Source organism: Dermacentor variabilis, chromosome 8, assembly GCF_050947875.1.
Source record: "Dermacentor variabilis isolate Ectoservices chromosome 8, ASM5094787v1, whole genome shotgun sequence".
Taxonomy (NCBI): Eukaryota; Metazoa; Arthropoda; class Arachnida; order Ixodida; family Ixodidae; genus Dermacentor; species Dermacentor variabilis.
This window is the reverse complement of record NC_134575.1, coordinates 40,442,266-40,465,928: the sequence shown is the minus strand read 5'-3', so window position 1 is coordinate 40,465,928 and position 23,663 is coordinate 40,442,266. Positions and strand designations below refer to the sequence as shown.

The following is a 23,663-nucleotide window of genomic DNA, read 5'->3' as shown; positions in this document are numbered from 1 at the left end:
ACAACCCAAGAACAACGTGTCAAGCCCCAGCCACACTGGAGGAAAAATGCCGCTGTGATAGTGCGCCCCCCCCCCCCCGACTGACAGTGCATCACTGCCCACTTGATTGAGGAACTGCGACGACTTCTTAGTTCCAGAAGAACATGTTTTACGGACGCTGAAGTGAATAAACCCCAGCGCAAACTGACGAGCTATTTCAACGTTGCTGAATAAAAGTGCGTTGTTTGCGGTTCATGTGGCGTCGAGTGATGCTGCTCCGCATACCGTGTTGTGCGCAGCAGCATATCCCGCCACTTTCAGGTGCGCGATGTGAGAAGCACGAAGCACATTAGTGCCTTCAACTCCACCCCCCCTCGATTCTTGGCCCGTCTCCCGCTGTAAGCACGCGCCATGTCTTGAAGTATCATCATCAGCAGCTGGCACGAGTGTCAGCCGAGCTCGCGAGAGCGTGCCAGAAGTAAAAAAAAGCTGAGACGTGCAGCCGATCTGGTCTGGCAATATCCCCATTGTGCCATTTTTGCAATGCATTAGAGACGAGTGAGCACTACTTGCTGGAATGCCGGCGTTTCTCCTCCGTGAGGAAATTGACATTAGAAATTACAGTGCGACAGCTTGGCCTGCCATTGAACACTCCGGTACTACTGTCTTTCGGAGCGTCTGTGCTTGGGCACTCACACAGGAATGTGTGCTTCGCCTTAGAAAAATTTATTACTGAATCAAACCGATTTCATTGATGACCGTATTATTCTATTGATTCCTACTCTATTGGCGCATTGATATATTATAGATAATTTTTCTTTCCTCTACGTAGCATGACAGTCTACTGAACCGTTTCGATTTTCTCTCGCCTAAATCCATGTAACAAAATTTCAGGTTGTTACCTCCATTTTCTGAACACTTAAGCAAAGTCTGCCCGACTCTTGGCCAATCCCCGCGAGTGGGTAAGCGCCAAACTCATCAAGGACATCGTCATCGTCATCGTTCGAAGCCATCGCTCGATTACACAGTACCGGGTGCCGTTTTCCCGAGATGGGAATCACGTTGTCGCGGACCTTGCGCGGCCGTCCAAAAACCAGGGTGGTCGAATGGCCGGTACAAGATCGCGAGGTCGCGCCCCTCGAGACGCTCAACGAACTGCTCGAGTACAAGGAGCAGCCCCTTCTGTGCGCCGTGGAACCGCTCTCGGACGCCGTCAAACGCGGTAGGCCTGGCGAACCGCGGACCATCTTCTGCCACGACATGGGCGGCGGCTACTGTGAGGACAGGTGAGCGCGCTTGAAGCTGAACGCGCCGTCGGTCTCCCGTCCAGTTAGGACGCGTCGCGGCTCAAGCTACTCTTGCGATCGAGATAGGGCTCGCGCCCCTTCTTCGGCAGGGGTGTGGCGGAAGCTCAACTTCCGCCATCTTGGGATCACGTGCGAACCGGAGCTAACAAGACTCCGGGGAGTAGGTTCGACAATGCGGCGGTATTTGAAAGTGTTTAAAAATGCGCATTCGTTTTCTATTAATTATGACAGTAGCGCCAGATCACATAGCCCAGCGAGCGGGTGAATCGTGTTTTGGAATCTTGTAGGAAACGCTGGGGGCGTTCGCGATGCCGTCTGGTCGGCGTTCGTATCGAGGCAAGCGTTCTCTAGGTTCTTGCACATGTGTTGCACAACTGTGCATGCCGGGTCATGGCGGCTCTGGAGCGTGCGTCCGTCGTCTGGTCAAGACGTGCGTTCCAGACTCGTCGTGGCCGGATGCGTTCCAGTGTTCGCTGCCGTGTATCGGGCAACGCCACGCTGATACGTTTCAAACAAGCCACGGCCGCGCTGGAACGCTGGAGCGCCCAGTGAGCCACCACATCATCAACGTCCAGGCGTGATCCATTCGCGTACGTTATAACACCTAATGGACGCCCTACCAACTTCTATTATGTAAACAACATAGCCGCCGTCTTAGTGACGTTCATTCTGCTTCGACAGAATATTTACGGACATTACACACTGTTGTCGCAGGAATGTATAAATTAAATCATATCGGTTGGTTACGTTTTAAGTTTTTTTGAAGATTTATTTAATATGTCTTGGCGGTTTGTGTAATTTAAAACTTTGTCGCGAAATTATTATTCGACTAGAGCTTTTGAAAGTTAAATTCCCCGAACGTCCCTTATTGCGCGCCAAATGCGATTTGCATTAAACGTGGTACAAAAGCTTTTGCAGAACTAAGATGCGGAAACTTACTTTCGGGCTACGCAATGCAAGGCTCGTCTAAAACTTAAGCGAAGCTTCTTTCGAAAACGAAGTAGCCATTGGGGGTATGACGTTCCGCTACCCCCCCCCCCCCCATTCACGTAAACTCTCATGTATGCTCAAACAACACGGCGAATATACTGCGTGGCAGTTTGGGCGAGTTGGTATGTCATGACTCTTCGACTGTCATGACTGTCAGCCATCGTCGTCGCAAAGTACGTCGCGTACGATTGCACGCTTTTGTTCTCGCGCTTTCGCCATGCCCTTCTTCTCTCCTCTCCGCCTCATGGTTAGCCTGCACCTTCCTCGTGCGCTTTCACTACGCGCTCTCTTCGCTACCGCAGTCTTTAATCCTCCCGCCACGCTACGCATTCACCCTCTTTTTTTTCATACGTCGGTGGGTCTCTCGCGGCGGCTCGTCTCTTAAGCATCGCTCGATGATATCGTAATATATATATATATATATATATATATATATATATATATATAAAAGTTTGTCGGTGCCCTTGGCGCGAGCGAGTGTCAGCCTGGCTGACAAAATATCTCGTCTGTTGAGCATCGCTCGATGATATCGTAATATATATATATATATATATATATATATATATATATATATATATATATATATATATATATATATATATATATATATAAAAGTTTGTCGGTGCCCTTGGCGCGAGCGAGTGTCAGCCTGGCTGACAAAATATCTCGTCTGTTGAGCATCGCTCGATGATATCGTAATATATATATACATATATATATATATATATATATATATATATATATATATATATATATATATATATATATATATATATATATATATATATATATATATGTGTGTGTGTGTGCGTGTGTGTGTGTGTGTGTGTGTGTGTGTGTGTGTGTGTGTGTGTGTGTGTGTGTGTGTGTGTTCTGATTGTTGCTGTGCGCAACTCCCGATTGGACGCGCACAGTCACTTGAGCAGCATGTGTGAGACGAACTGCTTTGTTCCGACGTATAGCCAAGTTTCATTTTACGGCACCCTTCTACGTAACAGTGGGGTTGCAATGCGAGTCGCGCTTTACAGTGCTGCGTGCCAAATAAAATATTATTGGTACAATATTTTACGCCAGTTATTTTAGTCAACATGACCATTTGGAAATGTGGAAACACGGAGGTAGACTTTTATGACGATTTCCTTTAGCTCTCAAATGTAAAGAAGCGCCATAAATTTTGCAACAAAGAGTTTAATTAATGTAATGTAACTTGTGCATGCCTTTGTATAGGTTTTCCATTCGTTAATGTCCGCCTGGGCAGATAAGTAAACAGTAGTCACGTTATTCGAGTAACTTTCGTGTTGGCGTTTAGAAAGATGCTGGGACAACACTCTATTGGACTATATTGTATTATATTATAGTAACTAATACAAATTGTCTATATACTAAAATGTAACTTACACAAATTCATATCGTATCAAAACGGAACTATAAAACAACTCTAGTAGACTTACATAAGTAATGCGTCCAATAGAGGACTTTATGATTATGCCAGTATAGAAATTTTCGCTAGCGCTGGTATAAAGCTATATATAAGCTAAGGACTACAGGCTGTTAGCTTTATCCTGTAGTTTACACATGAAGTAGTGCCTGCCTGACTTTTCGCGTCGACTTCTACTGCAGGTTCATTTATGGCTGTAACCAGGCCAACGGGTACCGATTTCACCACTGGCAAATAATCGACACGTTCATCTATTACTCCCACCACATGGTCACCATCCCTCCTCCGGGTTGGATTTCAGCTGCCCACAAGCACGGCGTCAAGGTTCTAGGTGAGAGGTTTCAAGTTGAACGCACTTATACAGTTGATTTCTGGCATCGTTCAAACTGAAGATAATCCCAACTTGCAGTTAATTAAACGTAACGGTCAAGTCTATTTGGCCTGCTGTGCCTTGACTTCGTTGTGCAACCAATCACACAATTGATGCTATTGGTTAATTTATCATCATTGGCTTGCTAGGGGAGCAAGAAAACGTACCTGCATACCCACGCGAAGGGTCTAGGCAGATTGCACTATCTTCGGGATTGGCCGACCTCTTCAACGGCGCTGCATTCGCGATCGGCCTATATTTTTGGTGGGAGAGATAGATAACCGTAAAGGAAAACGGTCCAATTGCGGAATTAAAAAAAAAGAGCTATTTGCATAAAAATTCGCGTTTTCGAAATTGCACAGAAATAATCATACCTGAAAACAGTTTATTATGTCACACCATCTTATTTAACTACTCTCGGATTTTCAGGAACTTTCATCCTAGGCGAGGAGGACATCAAGACTCTCAATAGGGTCAGAGGCTCCGGTCTCGTACCCCAGGTGGCCGCCCAGCTGGCACGCGTCGCATCCATGGGCTGGTTCGACGGATGGCTCATCAGCATCGGGTGCAAAGTGGTGAGCGTGCCTTGGTAATCTTATTGCAGATTTATGTATCACAACACATGGCGTGAGATTATAGCTTTCAACTTCATGCATATAATTGTGACATAGCTCCCTGAAACGAGAGTTTTTTTCAAACTGTATGGGCCGCAGCACATACATCTTCATATTCCCTTCGTGTGCTGTATGCACCAGTGCACAAAACAAGAACTCGGAAAAAGAATGAATTGTAAAAAAAAAAAAAAACCCGAGAGCTCCTAAGTACGTATTAGTTGTGAACGCGAAAACATTATTGTCCAATTGAACGCCGATGAGCGGTCCTTCGAATGAACAACTAGCGGGCGAGCGAGCGCGTTGATACTCTTGGCCAACGCCAAGTACAAAGCCAGTGGACTTCGATCCGCGACGTCATGTTACCTTGCCCCACTTGCCATACAATCTCACGGTGACGCTCAAGAGTGAACCGCCGTGATTTTGACGTCACCGCTTTCGTCACGTCGGGCTTGGCAATGGAAATTTCGGTCCAATTAGCATGACGTCATAAAGCAGGGTCCCCTGCCATCTGGGAGGTGTTGGCTTTGCGCGGTTTGATTTGGCCTTACCGAGGCGCAGCTATAATCCAGGTGAGAGCTTGCGCGGACGAGGAACGCGCGGATAACGCAGGCTTCCGAGAGTGAGAGTGACGTGGCATCGCGGCGATGCCCTCTCCCCTTGCGCAATGCCTGGTGCGCCATCGCGGCAGCAGCTGTCTCCTGTCGTCTGCTCGAGTCCTGCGAGGCGCGCTCGCGACGTGGCGCGGGAGCCAATAGGAATTTAGGTGCCGTTTTTCACTTGTCCAGACGACAGATGCAGGCTTTGACGCTCAAAGGGCCGTTTGACGCTTTCGCATAAAAAATGATCAGACGTGAAGTGTCTTGAATACATGCTGGGACAGTCCTGATTGGACTCTTCCAGCAGAACGGATTGAGTGGCGCAAGGTATGCAATGAAAAAGACTCGGCAATTCCTCCAGCTCTAATCTCTCATGCAGTGGCAGTAGCTGATTGTCACAGAAGATGACATGTTCTCAACAACTTCTACATTTACGTGTCATCTGCGCCAACTAGCATGGACTGCTGTGGTCTCGGAAATGCATGGACAAATGCACTGCGGTATAAATGTTACAAACAAGGATGAGGTGCTTCGGAAAGGCTGGCCACTTTCGCTGTTTGCAAGTCTTACACCACAGTGCGCTACTGCGTCTGTTAGCCCCCTTCCTACATTGAACAAATGCAATCACTTTCAAGACTATTTTATTCTATGTGGTAATAAAAGTTTCGCACAAATAAATGTTTGTGAAAATGGACAGCAAACTCGATAAACCATCGATAAATCTTGCTGCATTCACATTGTTCTATGTACATCGTAGCAAGGCTCCCTTGTTTATTGCTTCTGGTTTAGTCTTGAAAGTACGGGTGTAATCATTGAACTAATTGATGTAATCATTCAACTGCATCGAATATAAATCGAATAATGAGGTAATCCGAATATCGAATAATTCGCAAATAAAGGAAATCCATGTTCACCCATTAATACGTAGCATAAGATTACGTTCACATACTACAGTATTCAGCGTTAGCAGATTTTCGTTATAACATTGCACATTGTGAATAATCGTTTATTAGAAGTCCAAATGTAATATTAGTAGCAAACAAGCAGTCTGTTCGCATAAGCAGGACTGTTCGTAAAGTGTGAATGATCGTGATTCAAAAGCAAACGCCTCGCTTGCTGAATGAGGTATGGTGTACTCCTTTTAACAGGGATAAGCGGGCTAGTTGGTGGTCGTTATTGGAATGCATCATGTAACCGCACAAAAACAAGGGACAAAGAAGGAACACACAAGACAGGCGCCTGTCTTGTGTGTTCCTTCTTTGTCCCTTGTTTTTGTGCGGTTACATGATGCATGGTGTACTCAACAACGCAACTTCTTGCATATTATGTTCACTATGGCCACCGAAATGTGATCAGTAGCACTTTATTTGCTTCAGTTTTGTTTGATTGTGATTGTGCTCACTTGACGATTTAAGCTATTGGGATACTAGTTGAACATACTGACTATTCAATTCGAAGATTCCAATTGAATAGGCCATTAATGGATCCGCTATGCAATATTTAGAATAGTTGTCTGAGGAGTTTGTGAGCCGCCATTTCGTATCGCAATATCGCGCAAATGTATACCATGACGTGCAACAGATAGAAATAATATGCAGTGCCCTAGTGGGTACAGCTGTGTCATCAAGGCACAGGCATCATGCTTGTTTTCAGGACGCCAGCTGCGTTCCCTTCCTGAAGGACTTGCTCAGGACCACCACCACAGAAACGCACAAGGCTGTGCCGGGCTCGCTTGTCATCTGGTACGACGCCGTCGACATCGATGGAAAGTCGGAGCCACAGAACGAGCTCAACCGAAAAAACTCGTGCTTCCTGGACCTGTGCGATGGCATCTTCCTCAACTTCCACTGGACTGAAGTCATGCTCCGGAAGTCGGCGCAAATTGCAGGCGACCGCAAAGTCGACGTCTACGCCGGGGTCGACGTCTACGCGCGCGGCACTTCATACCCTGGTGGCTACGACATGTACAAGGTGTGCGGGCACTTAGTAAGGTTTCAGATTCTGTACTGCTGCAACACACTTCTTTCTTAGGCAAGGCGAAGTAAAGCAAACAAGTTTAATGATGTTCACGGACAGAATTCCATAAGTTGATAGTGAACAGATGTGCCTTCATAAGGGCCTTCACAATTATTTTAGCGAAAGAAATGTCTGGAAAGGTTGGACATGAGTGTTTAATTTCTTTTCCTCTTTATGCTTCGGATGCAGCAAAAGTCCAACAAGACTCATTGAATTCTGCTGCAGTTAGGTTTACAGTGTTCGTAGTTCCTTTTGGTGAATATACTTGGCCGAAGTTTTCCATCCTTCATGTGGAATCGCTTCCACGTTGAAGTAGTCGACACCTGCAGACCCTCGTTTTGTTATCATCAGTGACTAGGTGTTCCGTGTCGTTTGTAGCTCAGGAATGTGGGCATGAATGTATGCTGGTGACACTGCGCATGCTCTGTAGAACTGCCGCGTTTGTTTTGGCAGCTGTTTTAATTATATTCCAGGCTGTCCAGCTTGTTCGTAGATGTGGCTTGTCGGCTGCTGTGTTTGCGGCCGCTTGGGTCTACGAGACGCAAGAAAAAAAGAAATTCGAAAAAAACCAGTACCGGTGAGTCGCCAAGTTGGAAAATAATGCATGCTCTGCAGGGCCACGGTAAGAGGCAAGTCCCGATGAATTAATATGTCCTTCCCGATGAATTAATATGTCCTTCTGGCAATGCACTGCAATGTCGCTGAAATGTCGGTAAGAGACGCAAACATCCGGAGAAGCCACAGCTCACGGCTTTTATAGGCTAGATACTTCATTGTACAGGCGCAAAATGGTTGGCTTTTATGTACCTAACACCTGGACCATGTGGACGCAAGCAATGACATTAATGGCATAATAGGTTAAAACATAATGCCATTCAGTCGGCGCCACGCAGACATGCCTGATGGTATTTAAGGCAATGTGCGTTGCCGCATCTCATTCGGCCATGAAATACACACACTCACTTCGATTTTAAAGGTTCCGGCTTTGAACTGCTTATGTGTATGTTATATGTTAGAATATTCCGGTGTCCATTCTCAAAATGGTTCATTGGGAGGTGTCACATTTCCCATCTCTCGCTGTATTTTTATGCCAACAGCAATTATATGGACACTACAAGCACATTTATGCCGTCGGCGTCGCCGTGAGGCGCTGTATAAAGTTCAAGCGCGATAAAGCGTCGCTGCGCGGCGTATGCGGTACGTGCGAGGGAAAGCCTGCGAGGGTGAGCCGGCGATCGCGGCTCAATCTCACGCACGAAAGGCAAGTAGCGCGCCGTCTTATGTAAAGCTAAAGCCCCTTAAACTTCGTAAACTACTTCCACGCTTTGAAGAATGCCGCCTCCTCCACGCGCGCTCTGGCGGACGCCGCGCCGCTATTGGCCTAATAGCATCACGTGGGCCCTCGCGCCGTGCATCAGCGCCATTTTTGCTCGAGAAGCGTCTACGGAGTGGCGAGCTAGGAGCGCATGTTGTCGCCGTTGCTACGCTCGAGCAGTGTAGGCGGCGCCACGGTCGAGGAGGGAGCGTGAAGGAGAGGAGAAACGAGGAGGAGTGAAGGCGGGATAGGAGAGTGTCGCTACTTTACGGTGTTTAAGGGTCTTTAAGTCAAGCGCAATGCTCCGGGGAAAGGGTAGAGATGGGGGAAGGAGCGCGTTCTCCTCCGAGCGGCCTGTGCGACCGCGCGCGACCGCCCTCCCTCGCCACTGTATCTTGGAAGATATCTGCGATGGGTACAGGGTCCGCAGCGCGCTGTTTTCGGCACGAAGATCAATTCGCTCGATGCTGCTGACGCGCATGCTCGCTCCAGCGTTTTGACAGCGATTTTCCTCTGTCGTCGAGTGAGACGTGTTCATGTTGTCTTGTGCGTGCGTGACACCATGCTTGTTAATATAGTTATCCTCGCGGACAACTTTCCGTGGCTATGATCGAAGGGAACGCTACGGAGGTAAAGATGGCACAAGTAAGAGCGCTTCGGAAAGGAGTCCAGTGTTGTAATTCACGCGACTTTAGGTTTGGAAAGAGAAAACATAGTGCGCGTGTACGCTTTGTCCAGGTGCACGTGTTGCTTCTGCCCCCCCCCTCCCCGAACACCTTATTAGCAACAGGTAAATAAGACAGAACACACCACTGAGGGTAAAGGTTTACTTAATTTTTTGCGGCTTCTCCCATAGACGGGGATTTACCTCCCCCTCACCATTCCCTTACCGAGTTCAATCTGGCGCCAGATCCAGACCAAAGCATTTATTTCTCCCTATCTGGCACATTCATTTTACCCTGGTCTCCATAATCCACAATGTACCACCTGCCGAGCGCCACGGGCAGATCTTTTCCACTGTGGAGCTGCCCCACGCCCATAGCGGTAGAGCCTATTCCCAACCCTTCCTTTTCCTCGTGGGAGGCCGCTCTTCGGGCCTCTTGCTCGGATGACCAGCTCTGGCTGGGGGACCGTGCTTGCCTAGAGATGTCGGCCAGGGGGCTCCCGGACGTCTAGGGGCCCAACCACATTTAAATAGATCCAGTAAAGTTTTATCATGCAAAAAGGAGGTGAGCCGTGCACACAGGACGCAAGAGTAGAGAAGTGGACAACACGAACGCCGACTATCAACTGAAGGGAGCACTGAGGCAAAAGAAGTTATCAAGATATTATCATGTTATCAAAATATTTCGTTAGGTTGATGATTACCCGATTTTCTGCAATAGGGAAGAATTCGATTCCGCCGCTACCTCAGTAAGTGAGCAATTTAAACTTTATGGAGGAGGATTAAAGTTTACCAAGGAATTTCCTCAGTGACGCGTAATTCAGTTTCTTGACATATCCTCGGTCTTCGAACAAAATCACGTTTGTTGGCAGTACTCCCCAAGATCTTCGAAGCCGTTGCTAAACTTTCAATCCAAGCATTCCAGAGTAGTAAAAAAAATTACCGACGATTACGTTACTTCCTAATGCGAAATTTGAGCGCAGCAAATAAGCTGTTTCACCTTTTCGATAGATTGAGGCAAAGAAATCGAGCAACACATGTATGCGCTATCACAGAATTTTTTTTTTATTTTTCACACTTATTCCTTTAACAAAGACTCCACTAACAGTTCTTGACAGTCATGAAGGAAGCTTTGTGGTCGGAGAAATAGACTGATATATGTTCGACTTGGTACACCAATGCTTGATTCTCAAAGACGAGATCTATACAAGTGCCTCGCGAGGTTGTCACAGCCGTGGGACGCGTTACGAGCAAGAGGAACGGGATGTTCTCCCGCATAAGTGTTAGGAGATTGCTGTTTGTCTTTATGTCAAGCCGCCACCGATCTGGCTCTCTGATTGCCACCGCACAGGGCGAACGGCAGCGGCAATTTCGGCTCGGGCGGTGCACATATACAGATCCGCCGCCACCGATCTGGCTCTCTGATTGCCACCGCACAGGGGTTGCATTGGAGGAGGAGCGAAGAAAGGAATTAAGTTCGAGCCGGCGCTTTGACAACCGGAGACTCGCAGGAAGAGGGGGGAGGGGGGCGGCGTGTACACCCAGCGGCAAACGATGGGGGCAGAAGCGCGCGCAGCAAGCGGACAACACGATAAAGGGAGGAGGGAAGAGATAGCAGCGACTGACTGATGCAACTGAAGAGCACCCTATCCGCCACACAAGAACAGGGGGGGGGGGGACCCTTTCTTCCTCTTTCTGCATGGCGGCGACGGTGTTCTATGCAGTCACGTTATCTTGACTCTCTAGCGGCGACAGCGGCATCCAGCGGTATCAGTCGGTCGCTGCTAGCGCTGGGGGATGAAAGGGGGGCGGAGCTGGTTACGAGGCCGACGACAACGCCGACGAGGACGCGAAACCCAGGAACGGACGCCAAAGAGCTGCGCTCTAAAACGGAATTGCCATGTTGTGCCTTAAGTCTTCTCTCACCAGATCCTGCATGCACAAAATGAGCGCTAGTTTAATGCGCAGGTCCGGCGCCTATTAGAAGCAGGTTGTCCTAGTGTAGCAGTGGCCACTGTGGCTGAGCGCCCGAAGAAGTCGGTTTCGAGGGGGACGGACGTAATTACAGAAAGCAGTAATAGCAAAAAAAGAGTAGTGGCTATTCCGTACATTCATTCAGTGTCGCACAGGCTTAAAAAAGTTGCAAGTAGATATAATGTTAATGTTTCTTTCACTGCTCCTAATAAGCTAGGTAAGATATGCGCTGCCGTACAGAGAAAGAAGGAGCAGGTAAAAGGCAAAAAAGAGAGATATTTGTACAGTGAAGCACAATAAGAACTACAGCTTTACTGACTGTCGTATGGGTGTGGTTTATAAAATTTTCCTTTGCTGTGGCCAGTTGTACGTAGGGCAAACGGGAAGTTGTATCAATCAGAGGCTAATGGAACATAAAAGGTCGTTAACCGGCGGATCGCCTTCTAATCTTTCCCTACATTGCCAAGATTGCAACTGCACGCCAGAGTTAGATGAATGCGTGATATTGTACAGGCATAAGTATGAAGATACCATTCCTGAGCTTGCGCAGATGAGTTTTGTGTCTTCTTTCTTTTTTAGACTCAGTGCTCCCTTCAGTTGATAGTCGTTGTTCGTGTTGTCCACGTCTCTACTCCTGAGTCCTGTCTGCACGCCTCACCTCTTTTTTTGCATAATGAATCCTTGCCAACTAGCTCAGCTTTCTGTCGTTCTAAAGTTTTATCCATCCATCCATCCCATGCCGGTCTCGGGAAATGCGAAACCGTCGCACCTGGAATCTGCGTCGATTCATCGTCTGTTCCGAGAAACCAAAATCACTGTCAAACGCTGCCGGACAACTTGGCGCGTTGACACATGTGCAGCAGCCACGCGCCCGTAGTTTTCCCATCATAGCCACACAAAGTGGCCCGATAGTATGGTATGCCTATGTTTACAAGTTTATACAACAGATAAATCTACTATCCTTACTTCGTATAGCTGCCAACTAATCTGTTATCGCCATCGATGCTTCCCATTACGGGTGAAACAGCGACGTATGTGCGTTATATTGAACTACAAGGACAACAACAAATTTTGATGCTTCTTATAAGGTAACGGAAAGTGTCTAGCTCGTCGCTCTCTGTTACTCTAAACAGATATATATATATATATATATATATATATATATATATGGTAGGCACACTAAAATTTGCTGTTTTGTTTACTATCCCTGAAATGTGGTTAAAGCTCAAACGAAGTAAATATAATCATGCGCGAACATTTTTTTTTTTGCTCACGTCAATATGCTTATAGCCAATATCGCATATGCCGAAAGTAATTTTGTTTTGGATGTGACTTAGTTATAATGAGGTTTAACCATTTTCAGCGGTTTCTTCCTTATGTGTTCTGAACACATGATTAATTTTTGGTGCCTGTACAGGCTTTGGAACTTTCCGGATGACTGCTGCTCTGAATTTCGCCTCACCAAGCTACCACTGTCCACATGTTTTTGTCAAGGTTTTGGAAAACACACATTCGCCGATGGCCAGGCAAGTAATTTTCACTTAATGACAGTGTCACGCGACCGGCCGCAGTATAGTCATTGTACATTACCCGTGTTCCTGCAGATTATAGCATCTGATGAATCACTTTGACTTGTTTGAGGTGCGGTGCTAGTTGATAAATTTAGCAGTCGCTGAACTTCCGTAGCACTTTGAGCGATTAAAACCCTGAGGAGTTGCTTGAAAAACAGTCCCACGAAACAGCATGGAACGATGCTCACTGCACATTTTCCGTGCTCTCAAATACTGTCCATCTTAAAACGTGACCTCAACCTGTCGGAGTGGAGTGGCGCACTAGTCACTGAATGCTCCATTAGTCCCTGCAAATTTATTACACTCGGCGATCCCTGCTATCAGGTGGTTGTTGAGAAACACCTTTCAATTCAGTGCCAGGGTTGTGGTTTGGTCGACAGAATTTAACGTTTCACAGCTACACCAGTTAGGCTATGAGGTGCCGTAGCGGAGGCTGGATTAATCTTGAGCTTTTATAGTGCAAATAACTCATTTATTCAGGAATGCGCCTTAACTTGAACCCCGTGCTTCACTCGATTTAGATGAAACCCGACATGTATGGGGGATGAAAGGCTATGTGCGTCTTGGGCACGTTCGCGTCAGGCGTTATCTAGATCAAGTCAAGCATGGGCTTCAAGTTCAGGCGCATTCCTGAATAAGGCGGGTGTATCTCAGTATGGAAGGATTTTTCCCCATGCTTTCGGTGGGTAGTGGTTGCATTATGACTGCACTGAAATGTGGTTCCTATTGTTAGGAACTCTCAGTTTCACACCTAGAAGCACAGCATCGAAGGTAGCCACTGAAACAGCCCAATCTGTGACAGACATAGTGACGATACTGACTTTCCTCATCAACTAAATTGTGCCAGTGGATATGAACGAGGGGCAATATAAAGCTGCCGTGCCATGAATTTGAAACCGGCGTACGCAATCGGAATCGAAATGAGCGCATGCTTCCTTTAGCCGAACATAAAAAATTTTATTGTGTGTACACACCCAAAGTTTGCATCCTTTGGGGTTCATCTTGTCCCGCAGCAGTAATCATCTCTCTTGCTTGCGTTTACTTTCTCGAAAACTCGGCGCTCGCTGTTTACCGTTCGACAATGCTTTGTCTTGCCGATAACGCGCAACCCTTTCGTGACTTGGATGTCCGGCCCGGGCCCGCCAAAGAACGCTTCGGACGGCCGGGCCCGTTCAATCCTCCAGTATATATCTTAAACCGTGGGCGGGCCCAAAGTAAACTCCCACGCGGCTCTCCTTCATCAATTGACCGACGGGCCTGTTAACTCCACCCGGTCGATCGCACATCGCGAGCACTCCGAGGAGTGTTCCCGCGTAGAGAGTGTAATATCTCACATCGTGGTGTGGGTCCAGAATAAACCCTAACGGGAATCTCGTTGCTTGATCTGTGTTCGTTCGTGACAATACTTTACGACTGCCCCCTCGCAACACCTCGATGCAGAGAGAGTCCAGCCGAGCGTGGTTCAACTTGCACAAGCAGCAGCTGCAGCCTCGGGACCAGGGAAACGCACTGTGCGACACCTGCTGTTCGGTGAAGTTGCACACGGACGACGCCTACAACGGTGGCGGCTGCCTGCGCGTGCTGTTCAAGCGTAACCGTCGATTCCCGGACGCCAAGCCTTACATAAGGTTAGACTCCGTCCCCGGGAATGCAACGGGTTTAATACAGCTGTGGAAGATTGCCTGACGTAATGACGTCCACCGAAACAGCCTTTTCATTTTGAGCAGAAAAGAAAATTTAGTTTGCTGTTATGCGTCGGTTATACAGAGTCAGCGGCACTGCTGCATGCGTTGCCACTAACATGTATAGCGCCCGAAAAAAATTGCCTTCGCAGATGTGTGCCAACGAGAGAAATTCGCGCATCATAGACAGCAAAGCTGCACAAGCGGCTCCTTGGATCCTTCAGGAGCGTATGGGGTCCGTTTTGCCTATGCGCAATAACAACTCGCGACTCTAAATAGTTACTACAATACTGCGTGATTCCTTCTCTATCCCTGAGCTTACAGCACTTGTGTACCTTATTGTGTCCGACGCATATGTTCCTGTACACGGTGCAGGCTGTACGCACCGAATGCCAAATCTGTACCGCGCCTTTCGATGGCCTCATGGTGAGACAGCGCGGCTGGTTATTAGGGATGGCGCATCACCGACCCTACGCAGGAATTCTGGACGTTGCCCCTGCGGTCATCTGGCGAACTTTACCGCAATACACCCGCGTAACTCAATGGGTGGCAGTTTGGAAAGTGATACCTTAAAAGGTTGCCCGAATACCAACAACTCTGATTTAGCAACTTAGAAAGGGTCACGCCATTCTAATAACATGCTTTTTACAGCACTTATTCGTAATTCCCTGCTCGGTTCTTATTGCACCGTTTTATCCCTGACAAAAGTTATGCTCCAACGCGGTAGAGACGTTACGACCATGTGCCCGAAATAAGCACGTTAATTAAGGGGTCGTACTCTCTCGACGTTGCTAGCACAAAAATGTTGAAATTCGGACAGCCTTCTGAAATGTCATTTGCTCCAAATGCCGACCACCGTGTTACGGTGGTGAACTGCTGTGAAGTTTGACAGATCGCTGAAAAGGCAATGTCCAAAATAACGGGACATGGCTGTTATTCGGCCCCATGCTCACCGACGACGTGGCCACTTTGAGGCTCCGATGCCGCCTCCTTTAATCGCAGCTCTTCGACATATGAAGCACCGACCGTCGCACGCCACCGCCAGCCGTCACATTTGCCGCACGGAAACCATTTTGGAACTCCCCGGAACTGCTTGGCTGTCAAATAGGGCTGGAAAAAATCGGTCAGCGACTGTATGTGCATTCTCCAGAAATGAGTCTTGTCCTAAACTTGATACAAATCGCCAAATATGGGTATCATCAAGAAAACCCATCAGTGCAATTACTGAGGAGCGGAGGAGGGGATGCTTTTGCCGCCGTTTTTAAAGTGCAGGGAGTGAAGGAGGGAAGAGGCAAGATTATTTGGCCCGCCACTTAATTCGAAAGAGGTGACTGTCGGCATCACTAGCAAATCCTACAAAACAGCATAGGCTTTTCTTTCAGAATATCGGCCACTGAAGTGCTTTCTTCTAGAGCGCAGCTGTTAGGCGGCCGTTCCTGCAGCGAGCGCGAGCGTCGTACCTCGTAACCGAGCGAACGAGCTCAGCGAAAGATGAGAGCGAACGCGGAGGGCAGCGGGAGATGAACGACGGGGATAGCGATGAGAACGCAAAAAGGAAAGCGCAGGAGCCGCGGGGTACGGGGAAAGCGTGAGCAGAAAAGCGTATAGTGCCGCGCACAGCGGGCTTTGCGGCGACGATGGCTACGAGATGGCGCCACAGCAGCGCGCGTCGTCTGCATGGAAACAAAGCGCTGCATGAGCGGAGGTCTGTCTGCAGCAGCTGCAGACGTCAGCTGCAGGTCGCGCGGCACGTCGCTCCGTTTGCAACGTGTCGCACGATAAACATCCTACGCGCCTGCGAGTGTATCGCGAAACGAAACCACGTGTACAGCGGCGCTGAAATGTAGCGCAGGGGAGTATTGTCATCGTCGTCGTTGAATCTTTCATTAGGTAACTCCTGCTAGAGCAGCAATATTCGTGCTTCGTCGCGGTGCGCTGTAGCAAACAACACGCGGGGTGCCCCTTGCCCGCTTGCATTGCGGAGGAGCCTGCCTCCCGGCATGCAGCTCCCGCCAAAACAAGCTTTAGTTTGTGCCGAGGTTCCTTTGGGCAGTCTTAGGCATGACCGGGGTAGTTGGAGAAGTATGGGAGAGGCCTTTGCCCTGCAGCGGGCCTAACCAGGATGATGATGATGATGATGATGATGATGATGATCTAACCATCTTTGAAAACACAACATCAGTACTTTTGTCCTGAACTTAAGGGAAGGGGGGAGGGCATGTCTGTATAAAGTATTACAGTTTCCTAATCCCTAAAGGAGGTATTTAATGGCAGCTGAAATAGATATATAAGTAGACAGAGAGGAAAGAGGGTCACAAGGTTTTTTAGCTTGATCACCCACTCCCCCTCCCCCTCTAACTGTTACAGTACCGCGACTAACATATAAACAATCAATAAATCGCTGGCAGATACGTCCTGTAATAAACATGAGGTCTCTGTTAATCCATGGTCCAATTGGCAGAGCACCGCGCTGACGGAACTGGGTGCGAAACATGTTTTAAAACATGTTTAATGCGATTAGCAGTCTTCGGGAATTCCACGCAGCTTTAGTGGACCGCCGATATGCGACGGATGTCCGGACAAGGCGCAAGCGTCCATGTTCAGCACGGGATATTCTATGAATGTTCGCACTCCATCCGAACTTCCATGTCTAATACAGACAGTTTTGTGGATGAACAAGGGCCGTCACATTTTGCATCTTTAAGAACACCCGATACATTTCAGTGGATATCCTACGAATGTCCTTACTAGACAGGATGCCCGACAACGGACATTGCGGGGTAACATACTTTCTTCTGCCTCACTAAAACAAATACATGTGGACATATGATGATATATAAAGCATTACTTGTGCCTTCACAACGGTGTATTGTGCAGCGCGACATTTACATATTCAGCTTACAAGTCTCCAGATGACACGAAAAGTCCCATGGAAGTCCGAAAAAAATTACACGTCCTGCCTACAAATGAAGATGTCCAGCGACATCTTAGACGGCAAGGTCCGAAAAACAAGTAATCACTGACGTGTCTGCGGAATCAACATGCGAAATATTTTTTGCGAACGTGTACCATGAGATGGTCCGCCAAGTGTTTGCAATGTGTGCGTTTCCCAGATGGACGCTATCTCCTAATTTACATAAACATTTAGGCGTCGAGACTAATCTTGCTTGTTTACTCCCTGTTCAAATCGAATTTTATGCTCCCGCAGGTTGTTTGGTTGCGAATTTCCCCTGGGATCCCTCGCGGTGAGCTACACCTTCAAGAACATCAGCTCCTGCATCAAAGTTGGCCAGGACATCGCGCTCGTTTTGAAGGCTAAGAATGTAGCAGGAGAGACGGAGGAGATCTTTCTGGGCCTGACGGTTGGTCTACCGGACGGTGACAACTACACAGTGACTCAAGAGATCATCAAACTGCCCGATGCCAGCCAGGCGGTACCGGGGACTTACTGGCTCACCAGGTGCGTACTCGTTCAACAAAAGGCTCATAGCCTATAGTCTACTGTATACAGTACAGAACTTTGGGAAAGCTATAATCCTATACAGCTTCCAACAAGAAAATTACCGGAGGAAACACTAACTATACTCATAACGGCAAAGCCTTTAGCGCAATTCAAGAAGACAGGCACGGGACAGAGGCACAAGACATCGCTCTGTCACGTCCCTGTCTTCTTGAATTGCGCTAAAGGCTTTGCCATTATGAGTCAACCATACCAACTAGCCCAAGAAAAAGCGTTGTTGAACCGTAGCTACAATCTTTCAGTTGATAAGCTGAACGATTATAGCATGTAATAAGCGTATAGTAAAAGAATTTATATAATCTTTGGACTTGTGAATTTAATCGTTCTTGTGGCGTCATGCGCGTGTTATGCTTATAAAGTTCCAAGTGATAAATTTTCTAAACACGCAATTCAGCAAATATTGCATAAGAAACATGCATAAGCAATGCGAGTCGTTGAATTTATTGCGCAGTATTTTGATAATGACCCATGTGAACAGTCCCACAGACGCTTGAAGCCAGAACAACAAAGTTTAGGCAACTTCCTATATTACCCAGCGCTGGCTGTACGGCCACACTTTCGCCTGCTGTAGACACTAGCATCTGAGTTCCCTTTTGTAATTTTTGTAGGAAACTCGCGTAAAACCATCACTAAGCTCACATTAGGTGCATTGCACGACAAACGTGTACATTCGGGTGAACTCCAGTAAGACCCTGCCATCCACGAACCTATTGCCCACCCTATTTATGAAAAATTGTGATATCTTGGACCTCAGTGTAAGTCAACTTCTGCCACCCTTGACGTCAGTTTGGTTCTCTGAAAAAACACTATGGCGAGGTGAATAGCTGGACGTGTTAATATACTGCGTAGTACGGATGTGCTGTTGGTGTTTATTGTGCTGTTGGATGAGCGTGGTGTTGGTTTTTATTTGTTTTGCTAGCTGCGAAGCATCGACGGCAGCAGCGTTTCGCTCTTATGCATGCTTTTGGCGCAGGCTCTGCTTGCGCAAGTTTTCGCTAAAATGCCGTTTTGGCGCAGTTGTCTCGCCACAGCGCCATGACAAGAGAGAGAGAAAATGACAAGCGAAAGGCAGGAAGGTTAACAAAGGCTGAGCCTGGCTGGGGGGGGGGGGAGCCATGGCCATGACGGTACAGAAAGAAGGGAACAGCATCTTTCTTAAGTGTTCCGTGTTCGCAGGAAGAGAAAATCGTGCGGATACAACAGTGCGCGTTTACTCAAAGGGACGCACGCCTGGTTAGACTGGCCAAACTGGAAGCCGAAACGAATATGAGTGCGAAGCTGCGTAAGAGCGAGAGAATCTAAATGACCGAAAATTATTGAGCAGAAGTTATCTGACCCGTACGTCCATTGAGGAACTGCTTCGTCTGCGCAACAACCACAGCTATACCGAAGCAGAATCATTCGGAATGGTCCTCAGATCCGTTTTTCGGACCTCTTCGAGACTTCAGTAAACGTTTTCATCACTTGCTTGCATTAGAAAAAAAAACATACTCTAAAACTTTGGTTAGCAGATTATCAAATCGAATAGCACGGACTCATTCAATTTGGATTCAAAATTTTTTATTCTTTGCCCACACCTACAGCTAGGCTGTTGGCGGCTGTCCCACTCTCCACTGACCATTGTCGTCGTGTTCTCGGCAATGTAGGAAATACCTTCTGGAGGACCTTCGGGGTGCAGGCGGGGCCATACTCGAGGAGATTGGCCTCCACTTTTTCTGCATTGGAACGGAGGCGAATGTTTGCCTGCTGGGTCAGCTGGACGTCAAGAGGCCAGCCGTCGCAAAAGCAGCTTCCAGTGACGACAGCAGCAGCGGCGATGACGAACCAGAGAAGAAGCGGCAGCGGGAAGAGCGTTACGGCCTTGACACAATGGAGGCCGAGTAATATAATTAGTGTTATTTACAAAGTGTTGTGCTTTTTCCCAATCAGTGCAAAAGAGCCTTGCGTACAGTTATGTAAAGCACACAGGTGTCATCGAGATATCAACGAACCAATCCATTACACATGCGCAAAACATTCGAGGCTGCAGCATATAGTGTTCGCGTAACGACTGCAAATATGACGAATTCGCTCGACAATATCGGCATGTAAGGAATCGTCTAACCCGAATGTAACGAACCCGGGTAAAACAAGTTATACTTTGAAAACTAAACACGCGAAGCTCACTCACCCATAGTAATGTAACATAACTGCCTCGTAAGAAACTGAACGATGGGTTACGCATGTCTGCTGCCAGGCGAGTTCTCTGTATGGGCGCCTCAAATCAAAATTTTTTTGGTGGATGTTCTGCGCTGTTTCTGTGTGGAAGTCGAAGGAAGGGAATTGGAACGGGTATACACATCGCGCATCGAGAAGAGCATTATTAGCGACAGTGGAAAACAGCACAAGGTTTGTTATAGGCGTGGCTGGGTGTATCGAAGTACCTGATCTTTCGAACTCATTTTTGCGCACAGGCTCATTCATTGTAACCGGTTGTGGCTGTATTTATTTATTGCAAATACGAGATGCGACTTTGTTATAACGTGGTTTAAGAACAATGAATTTGGGAATTTCGCGATATATTTATGAAGCTGCCGATGTGGGGAACTACGGATAACTTTAAGCCATCATGGGGACCTCTCCCTTGCATCTCATTTTACGCACTCGTCGAGCGCTTGCGCATTTCGCCTCCCTCGAAATCAACGTACCGCGGCCCGGACTGAATCCCCGTCCCAGGCTTGGCAGCACAACGCGAAAGCCTTAAACGCAACATTAACGTTACTGCTCGCCCCTCGATGCATTTTTGCTTTCTTGCGCCCGAATCCTTGGTCTTGTGATCTCGTCCACGCTGGTATTAATCTATTTTTCTGCAAACTGGCATGCATATCACCAGTGACAACGCCTGTGCGATTACCAAAACCATGCTCTCTACGACGAGTGCGCTTCACTTGTTAACGGGACCCCAGACACATCTATAACACTTTTCGTCTCAGGTCGATTCCATGAAATTCGACTGCGACGAGGATGGAAGGAAGCAGAAAAACAGAACATGCGCTGCCTGTCAACTAACCTTTCGAATCTCAACTGACGCACTCCTCGTCAAGTTCGCTTAGACTCAGCATCCTTAGTCGTGTTCAAGTCCTCGCGATGTCAACATGACGATGACAATCCTAGGCATGGCAGGTGCTGCAATATCACTTCTTTCAGCAGTGACACGAAGCGGCCATCACGTAGGCACCACCGTCGGACCATGTCACATCGGTGGTGCAGTCTCAATTTCTGGTCATAACAAGGGGGAATGGATATGAGACAAACGGGAAACACGTACACATGGCCCTATAAACGGGGCCGAAGTTTCGGCGACAAGGGTGGCGACTTGGGCTTGTTGGCACATCGATCTTGTCTACAAGTGAGTAGTTAGCGAAGTGTAGGAACGAAAGTGCGACGAAAACGTAACACTGACGGCCATGCACTAAAAAAAACCCGGCACTGTAGCCAAGGAAATTTATTATTACAGCGAAGCTGTTAGCCTCTCGGTGGTCGACATTTTTCGTGTCCGTCCGCGAACAAAAAATTGCATAAACAAAAAGCATAAACGTGAGCATAAACAAAAAATTGCATAAGCAAGCGAAAATGCAATGGCTCATCCCCCTCGTAATGCAGAGGCTACAAGCACTGGGCAAAGTGAAGCGAACAGCGCATACATGCATTGGAATCGCGCATGCAACGTATAGAACAGCATACGTTTCAATAAAAGCTCGAAACAAGCATCCGAACCATCGATAAAGCATTGCATACCCCCAGCAGTTATAGTGGTGGTTTTGCAACAGCTTCGTTGGATATCCACTTTCGCAGGGCCGGGATGGCGAGTCAATTGTTTTATTTTAATAAAGCTCCTGTGGCTGGGCCAGTTTAGCATTTGGAGCGTCTTTTGTAGGAGGAAAATTGTCGTTCTGTAGGAGTTTAGGAGCAGCCACACCAGCATTTGGGAGCAGCTTTGGAGCAGAAAAAAATTGGTCTTTTTGGAACTCCCCCACCTCCCCCCATTTCGAGCATTACAGCACTAATCTGTCGCCATTCGGCGAATCTTGTGTTCTTGGGCAATCAGTAAGTGCTGCTCAAGAGTGAAACAAAACACAAAGCCAACAGGGACCAATAAGCTTGCGTTTCCACAGACGGTATAGCATGTACGGCATGTTGCAAAATTTTGGAGCCTAACAAAAGCGAATATATGCATCAGGGTGCAAGTTACACAAAATTGCAAATAAGCTAGAAGAATTTGCGCCGTCAGGCATAAGAAAAAGTGACGGCAGATGCCTTATGTCCACTCCAAGTGACAGATGTGCTTTGATATACGTCACCGCACAAGACGAAATGTGTATTACACCCAATAACGATCCTAGATGCTCGACAAGAGACTGCGCGTCTATGAACGGTGGCAAGATGAGATGCCTTTGTAGGGGGTGTGTCGCAAAGATGGTCAGGGTGGAGAACATTCGCACCATCCCGCGTGCTCGCTTTAGTTGCGAGGCAGTTTGTCGGCTTCCTGTGTGTCATGTGGCCTCAGCGAATAGCTTGAGTACATTCGGCGCAAACCACAACTTTGGCCGCCGACGCCCGACCGACCTTTCAGAGCATTACCTTTTACAGCCCCCAAGGGCTCTGGCATGCTGTAGGCACGTCCGAATCAGCTCTGAAGGCCAGCCAGTACAATTATTAGGCGTATCGCCGCTCGTACTGTGACGAGGAGACGGCGGGTGCACGCGCGTATAATCAAAGACGACATAATGTGTACAGCGACAATTGCATCTTGCCACTCTTGGTAAGCTTCACCGCAATACTTTGCATACGCTTCACCGTGTAACAACGGTATGTTGAGGCGAAGCTGACTTTCGGGAACCGGCATTATGCAACGCATCGAGCTATCCGAGCTTCGAAGCCACTGGCGAGGGTAACAAAGGCGGAGTTGGCGCCATTGCTAACAGCGGCGAATAGTTTTAAAGACGAACACGCACCGAACAGCAAGAAGCCTGGTAGCGAACGTCAAAATAATTAGTCCTAGCGTTGCCTCAGTGGTGGCTACGGCTGCCAGCGGATCTGCGTGCGAGAGCGCCTGTTCGAGGAGGCGCGATAATAAAAATGGCGGCGGTGGTGCCTTAGATCAATCTGGTTTCGTACCTGCCGTCATAGAGAAAATTGCGGGGAATCGGACTTCGAAAGGTTTTTGCCTCCGAAATTTCAGACGCTCCTATACATTGGCTTTATGGGGCACCGTGGCGGTGCAGCGAGGGCGTCCGAATTATAGGACACGTCCGAAAAATCGGGCGTCGGAAAATCTGTCGTTGTTTGTAGTTGCATAACCTTGCTAGCGAGCGCCTTCAAGCACCGTACTGTCATCTGGTTCCCCGCACATCTTGGTCGGGTGCCGGGAGCCCCGCCCGACCTCAACGAGATCGGCCACGGCGCAGCGTGTGCGCTTACGGACCGCGCCGTCTCCGGGTTGCCCCATCTCGTCGAGCTAGAGGACAACCGGAAAGCGCTCACTACGTACAACGAAATCGCAAAGCATTTCTACCTGGGGCGCCGCATCTTTCCGCCACTACACCCCAAACTTAACACGCCGCAGGCGTTAACACTACGCTTACCAC

The 23,663-nt window shown here is 48.0% G+C and overlaps 1 protein-coding gene across 4 annotated transcripts; it reads left to right on the top strand.

Moving 5' to 3' along the window:
* Positions 1 to 948: 948 nt before the first annotated feature.
* LOC142590109 (cytosolic endo-beta-N-acetylglucosaminidase-like) lies at positions 949 to 19,942 on the top strand. 4 transcript variants are annotated; one of them, XM_075701968.1, is made up of 9 exons: positions 949 to 1,265; positions 3,897 to 4,045; positions 4,514 to 4,659; positions 6,948 to 7,265; positions 7,784 to 7,887; positions 12,681 to 12,789; positions 14,275 to 14,462; positions 17,725 to 17,976; positions 19,683 to 19,942. In XM_075701968.1, the coding sequence occupies exons 1-9, from the start codon at positions 1,030 to 1,032 to the stop codon at positions 19,918 to 19,920; spliced, it is 1,740 nt and encodes a 579-aa protein (XP_075558083.1). In that variant the 5' UTR covers positions 949 to 1,029; the 3' UTR covers positions 19,921 to 19,942. The 4 variants fall into 4 exon arrangements, with proteins under 4 accessions (XP_075558083.1, XP_075558085.1, XP_075558086.1 ...); XM_075701970.1 differs by lacking the exon at positions 19,683 to 19,942 and adding an exon at positions 19,620 to 19,638; XM_075701971.1 differs by lacking the exon at positions 6,948 to 7,265.
* The last annotated feature ends 3,721 nt before the right edge of the window (positions 19,943 to 23,663 follow it).